Raw genomic sequence first — 7227 nt, 5'->3', positions numbered from 1 at the left:
GCCAATCAAAATCACATACCCAGACTGCGCCACGCACCATAACATGTTTGGATATCTCAAAAAAATATTGTTAAACAAAAATATACACAATGTGGACCCACTTACAGGACACATCTAATCAGGAAATATTACGACCCACCAACAGGTTGTAATCACAAAAGCCTTTCTACATGGGCAAAATAAGAAATTCAAAATGGGCTCGCCCACCCTCAGCGGGCGGGGTCTGCGCCACTAGCCGCGCAGGTCCTCAGTTTTCGAAAAATAAAGTCTTCAAATTTAAAATAGGTTCGCCACCTTCAGCGGGCGGGGTCTACGTCACAAACCCGCGTAGGTCCTTATTTTCAAAAAAAATCAAACAGATTCGTCCACTTCAGCGGACGGGGTGTCCACCCTCAGAGGACAAGGTTCGCCACCTTCAGCAGGCGGGGTCTACGTCACAAACCGCGTAGGTCCTTATTTTCAAAAATTTCAAAATAGATTCGTCCACTTCAGCGGACGGGGTGTCCACCCTCAGAGGACAAGGTTCGCCACCTTCAGCGGGCGGGGTCTACGTCACAAACCGCGTAGGTCCTTATTTTCAAAAACATCAAACAGATTCGTCCACTTCTATCGGATGGGGGGTCCCCCTCAGAGGACAGGCTCGCCCACCTTCAGCGGGCGGGGTCTGCGTCACTAACAGCGCAAGTCCTTAGTCGCTGCAGCGATAACTTTTATTGGTTTTCCCTTTTTCCAAAAATTAAAGGATTGGTTTGTTGGATTTTCCTTCGTTTTACATCCTATAAAAACAAGGGGGTTTTCTCGTTTAGCTAGCCCTGAAAATGAGAATCTTTAAAAAAAAAACGTTTTACCTCGTGATTGGGCTTGGCAGGCCCAATTACACTTTACAGCTTTAATTTCGAAAACATTTGTAGCTACTCCCAATGACAAAGTGAGGGAGTTTCTACGCATCTTTAGATCCTTCCAATGACAAAGTGAGGAAGTTTCTATACTATCAGTTGACAAATCTCAATGACACGTGAGGGATATGTCGACACTTCAAGTGATGACCCTTAAGTCAAATGTTATCACTCGGGGGCTCGTGAGACCCTCGCAAATAAAGGGCACCTACACACTACTACAAAACGCGTCATTTTTCGACGCTTTTTTGGCTATTTTTCGACGCCTAAAAGCGTCGAGAAATGTTTTCTCGACGCCACTAACCATCGTCGAGAATTTGGCCGTAGAGAAATTCTCGACGCCCAGCGGCGTCGATAATCTCGACGGTGTTTGTCGTCTACAAAATATATTTGCCGCCTTTCTGCGTCGAGAATCTCGACGGTGTTTGGTGTAGCTATATATTTCTCGACGGGCATCTGCGTAGTAATATTTTTTGCGGGTTTACCACCAACTTTTTGCGCGAATCATGTTTTGACACAATATAGCGTCGAGAATTTAATTTAATTTAATATTTTTTTTTAATTGTTCATTTTCTTCCAAAGCAAAATCAACCTGAAACGAATTAATTAAAACCAAACCAAACTGATGCAATTAACTACCTTTAAAATTATAAATGACAAGATTATATATTAATCTATATATATATGTACTAATACGTATTAGCTCGCTCCAAATTGTCATATCATATCATCAAATTAAGTTTACACATGTCCAAACTAGTAAATTAGCTAGCTATATATCTCCAAAATACAAATTTAATACCAAAAGGTATGAACAAAAGTATCTAAACAACGAAACAGCAGAAAAAGTTAGAGGAGCACAGACCACTCCCTAACAACCAAACACAACAAACGCAATAAAAGGGTACGCAACATAAGATTGCACACAGCAGCAATCGAACACCACACTCCCTGTAGATCTGACTGCAGCACCTGGACTCCCTGCAGAACACCCTGCACACATCAGGAGCACAACCAACACCCTGCAACAGCAAGAAGCAGCACTTGTGCAGCTGAAAACAACACCAAACACCTGCAGAAACAACAGTGCAGCAGCAGGCCAAACAAGACAGAAACACGCAACTAAAACAGCAACCAAGCAGCAGAAAAAATGTCATCCAACTTATTATTCTAAAATGTCATCTTCAAAACAAAGGCCACTCAATACAAAGTTCAAGAATATCAGCTTCATAGTTGAAGGAGCTGCATCACCACTTGATTCAGTATTCATTCTACACATTCTTTGAAATTGGATAATGAGAATGTAACATGAAGGAGTGTCGATCCTGCAGATATCATCTCCTGAATTTTGTCTATCTGCATCTGAGTATTCTAAAACCAGCTATTCAAACCAACAAAGGCCTAGCTCAGAATCAAACATGATAATGACAGAGACCAAAATCTAGGAGCAATCAATAGATCGGACTGTTCGCTCAATCAAATTACCACGTATAGCACTACCTTTACAGAAATTATCACTCATGCAAGATTAGAACTATGACAAGTTAGATGTGGAAGACTAACACTACTATAACATGACATTGAAACAACATCAAAAAGTCCAGGATATCTAAGAATTGCAGTACCTGAATCACACACTGAGAAAGCTCGACAACCCTAATTGCAGGCCTAAGCCATCCATGACCTTGAGCCGTGCGTGGTATTAAAGCCATCTGCATCAGAATATGAAATATTAATGAAACAAGAGAAAACATTTGCAGAATCGTATCAATATTAACCCAAAAGAAGGACTAAATGAGACTGGCATAGCAATCATGAAATATGCCAGGATTGTAAAGTTGACATATGAACCAGCATTTGATGACAGACATGAGTTTAATCTGTAAAGAGGCAGCTTAGTAGAACATGTATGATCAATATACTACTCCTTCCATCCTAAAAACTTAGTCCACTTCCAAAATTAGTAGGGAAAAAAGTTTGTAAACTTCATGCCCTGCGCAACTTGATTATTATTGAGTTCGCACTAGATTAAGGACTTACAGACTTTGTAATCACTACCTTAATTGAGCACTCGCATAAATAAGCTACTTTTATTCCCAACTTTCATCCTCTTTTAACAATCCTGATTTTAGTTTTAACTTAGAAAAATCCAACTTCTGGAGTGCTGAACGTCCCTTTCCAAAAGGGGTTTTTTTTTTATATTGAATTTGGTAGCTTTGTACCATTTCTAGAAAGACAATTCTATGTTAAACCAAAATAGAGATAATGAAAGAAAAAGATGACTTTTCTGAACTATTAAATATTTAGAACAAAGTGGGCTCATTAATCAATATTCCTCCAAAGAAGTTTAGTTTCCACAAGGGTTTAAATATCAGGATGGCAGCAATGCTATAAAACAACTCCAAGTTTTGCCGTACAAGTCACTTTGTTTCCATGATAAATAAAGCTATGTCACATAGTTACCCCTGAGAAACTTGAAATAACTTTGAATAAAAAAAAGAGAGAAAAATACAGAAACTGCTAAATTATTCCAAAGTTAAAGGTTATCATCAGCATATATTGGAATCCTTTCAAAGAATGATAGGCCATAAAAAAAAAAAAGCACTCATCAATAATTCAACATCATCAACGGTTCAGAAGAATGTAGGCTGTTAATACTCAAATCCTCGGGTTTCAGAATGTCAACGGTTCATGGCATGCAGTCATAATTTCATTTGTTTAAGTGCTAGAACATTGGAAAGTTTATATTACCTTCATCAATTCCTCAAGTAGATGATGTGCAAGTTCCAGGACACGTTTCAGGTCACCATTAAGTGTTGGAGGTAGGTCTGCTGTTTCCCGAGTTAAATGGGCTTGAATTAACAATTGTGTCTACCATAAAAGAAATTTGATATGTAAGTTATTTCATTAACAATTGTGTCTACCAGGAAATATATGTGATTTGTAGGCACATGGTAGAAAATGTATATGAGAGTATAAAAATTAACGATATTTAATCGACCTATAGTGACCAACCATCCAAATATACTAAAAGATAAAATAGTTATTTTTCCTACGATCAAATCAATAAGCCCAAGCAATATCATGTTTACTCAACCTACTAACAAAAAATATATATATCAACAGGAAAAATCTACTACCAAAATGGTGCAAAGAAAGAGACAGAAATCCAATTAAGTAGTCAGAATACTCAACCTAGACAGTTCATGATAACAAGGCCTAAAACAAGTATCTACCCAAATTAACACAAACAGCCAAACAGGGCACCAATAGATCACATTTCTGCAATGTCATATTCCATGCTGACGGTCTTCAACAGCGTCGAGATATAACATATTTTGTAGTAGTGTACTAGTGTGTGGACTTTAAACATTCTCTAAAGCCATATATTTTTATCTTTGAGCAAAATCTAGGATACTGAAATAAATAATACTTGTAGTAAAATACCCAATCAAACATATAAGAAAAAGAAAATCAAGGCACCTATTGTTATACCTGAATAACACTGAGAACCATTGCATCTTTATCCTTCTGCCAGCCACCAGGAAGTTCAAAGCCTAGTGAAAAATGTATCACCTGAACAAGTATGTTCAAGTGTTAAAGATAGTTATGAAGTAATGAATACAACAGAGAAAGTTCAACAAGCTAGAGTTACTAACCCCTGACCCTGCTTAGCAACGGCAAAAACAATAAACTACAATGTTTTCACTGTCTATGAATTCAATTGAAATGCATCTCCCGACTAACAAAGTTGCCCGATTCTATAGTCCAGAAACATCAGGACCCACTAGTTCAATCATTACAATCCAGCAGAACAGATTAAAACCAAAAACCGACTCGTAAGCTTACACATCAATAGAGCAAGAAATAGGCAGATTCAACATTGCCCCCCAAACACCCACCATTTTATGCAACAATTGCAATTGCAAATCATTTATTTAATGTAAGTACAAAGTAAAATTCTTAAGGAAAATCAGCATTGTCAATAGCTATTAGCTTGAAAAAATGGCAAAAAAATAAATATTAAAAACCCAACAAACCTGAACTTGGTCTTTGGAGCATCTGTAATATCAGGTTGGCCTTCATAATAAGTAATCTACGGATTTTCCAGGGTCCCTCCTCATCATCGTGAATCAAACCAAAATAAAAAACAAAATCAATAACCCTAATTTCCGAATATTCGATAAATTGAAGAGAAAAAACCAATTTTTTTGAAAAAAATAAAAGAAGAAACTCAAAAAACACAACACCAGATCTATAAAATTCACCAGGAACCAAACAAAAGGGAATCAAATTAATCTCAAAGGGTGCCGATCCTAGAAAAATTGAAGATAAAACCTTAAATTTGCAGTAAAATAAATTAAAAATTACCTGGAGTGAATAAGTTCAACATACAACAATCTCCTTCTTGGATTTAGGTTTAAAAAATAGTAGATTTATGCAAGTAATATTGACGACGGAACAACGGTTTGAGTAGCGGTCTTCCATGAACTCCTCTTTCGTGCTTCTATTTCAATGGCGGCGAATAGTAGGCGGGGAAGATGAAGCAGCATAATATTAGGAGAGCGAAACCAATTTGGATTCGCCCATTGATGGATTTGAGACGATATGATGTTTTGCAAGTTGGGAGGGAGGAGAGAGAAGATGAATGGGCGAGCGGCTAGGGTTGATTAGTATTGGAGATTATATTTCTGCGGGAGTGGGTATTTCTTTGAACTGGCGGTTTAGTAACACACGTGACTAGCACGGACGAAATCTCGACGCCTCTTTTTGACGAGAAATACAGAAGACGCAGACCAGCGTCGACAAAACACGGATTCTAAATTTCCTCCCAGCGTTCTTCGACACCGTCGAGGCAACATCGTCGAGTTTTACAGTATTTTGTAGTAGTGACACCCTAGCAAGAACTACACTACTCTAGTTCTTCCGGATCATCAAATAAAGTCTTGTAGAGAGCAATGTTCGCAGGATCCACCCCCACAGTCTTCTGCGCTGCCCCAATATCAATCTCCATAAGAACCGGCTCTTGGACACTAACTTCCAAAGATGTCAAGGCTTCAGAAACGTTCTCAATTATAGCCCGCTCAGCCTCGAAGGCACAGGCAATGATGGGAGAAGGATTACTATCATCAACTGGACTAGCCACTGTTTCTACAGGCGGCTGAGCCTTCCTAACCCATACATTGTTCCGGCGACGATCTCCGCGAGAGCTTGCATTTCTTTTAACAACAGCAGGCCCCTTCATGTTAGGCACCTTTTTAGGCCTGACACTGGAACGGGGAAGAACTTCCTTTCGCTTTCGATCAGGACGAGCTTTCACAGTCTTAAAACTATAGGTACGAGGTCTGGCAGAATCAGGACCCTCGTACTTAACACGAATACGAGGTATCAAAAGCTCAGCCGGCTCCCCACTACGAGCCTCGGTCCTCACATCCTTGTCATCGGAACTCATCCATAACTTATAGTTTTCAGAAAGACCCACAAACCCATTTGTAGCTACAGCCCAACGCGGGAGACCATCATAATACCTAGCCCACGCTAAGACCCGTGTTTGTGCAAAGGTCGCTACCTTAGGTGGTATCGTATCAGAAAAGGGGATAGTCTGCCTTAAACCATATTGACGCATGACTCGGTAAGGGAAAATATAAATGGGACAAGATAGCCCCAACAAAGAAATATAAACCGATACATCAGACCCCCCTGTCATAGTAGTCAAACCCCACCATGGTACCACCCACTTAATAGAACAAATGCCATAAGTAAAAAAGGAGGTCCATTCGGCCTCGTCCTGGCCTTGGTGCAAGTATTTTCGGTTACCCAAAGCTATAGGGCGATAATGTTTAGGATCGGCAGGAGCTTCCAAAAGTCTAAGCCGTTCCGCAAGCCAGATCTGCAAAAACAGGTACGATCGAATCAAAAGAATGAAAAGAAAGAAAAAAAGGGTTCCTGGGGCGCAGTTTCAACGCCCAGGACCAGGCGCCGAATATTCCAACGCCCAGCCCTGGGCGCTGAAACTCAGCCCCCAGGCAAAAAGAAATATATAAAAGTGGCGTATGTGTGCGCAAAGAAAAAATAGAGTACCTGCAGTAATAGGGGGCTTCCCTTAAAAATTTCGGATTTGGCATCCTTCTTCAGCTCATCCGCACTCAGCAAAGTCTCAGCAACAACCAACGGCATAATAGAATAGCAACTTTCCATCTGGCTAATCAAGGGGATCAGCCTTATGTCACCGAACTCACCATTATTATTCGACAGCAAATAATGATTCAACAAGCAAAATACAAGGGCTCGAATGTTCAATTTTTGTTCGGTCATATTCTTACTAGGCCTA

At 39.6% G+C, this 7227-nt stretch overlaps 1 protein-coding gene across 3 annotated transcripts; it reads right to left on the bottom strand.

The window, feature by feature from the left end:
- Positions 1 to 1595: 1595 nt before the first annotated feature.
- LOC110780620 (dnaJ protein ERDJ2A-like) lies at positions 1596 to 5598 on the bottom strand. Of its 3 annotated transcripts, none has more exons than XM_056836973.1 (6): positions 5268 to 5591; positions 4937 to 5015; positions 4392 to 4472; positions 3648 to 3767; positions 2522 to 2608; positions 1596 to 1968 (listed from the first exon to the last, which is right to left on the bottom strand). In XM_056836973.1, exons 3-6 carry the CDS (start codon positions 4410 to 4412, stop codon positions 1768 to 1770), a joined length of 429 nt encoding a protein of 142 aa, XP_056692951.1. In that variant the 5' UTR covers positions 4413 to 4472; positions 4937 to 5015; positions 5268 to 5591; the 3' UTR covers positions 1596 to 1767. The 3 variants fall into 3 exon arrangements, with proteins under 3 accessions (XP_056692951.1, XP_056692925.1, XP_056692976.1); XM_056836947.1 differs by having other exon boundaries at positions 4937 to 5012; XM_056836998.1 differs by having other exon boundaries at positions 1596 to 1877; positions 4937 to 5598.
- Positions 5599 to 7227: the final 1629 nt, after the last annotated feature.

Source organism: Spinacia oleracea, chromosome 1 (genome assembly GCF_020520425.1).
Source record: "Spinacia oleracea cultivar Varoflay chromosome 1, BTI_SOV_V1, whole genome shotgun sequence".
In the NCBI taxonomy this organism is placed as follows: Eukaryota; Viridiplantae; Streptophyta; class Magnoliopsida; order Caryophyllales; family Amaranthaceae; genus Spinacia; species Spinacia oleracea.
The sequence above is the reverse complement of the archived record's forward strand: the minus strand, read 5'-3'. Positions and strand labels throughout refer to the sequence as shown.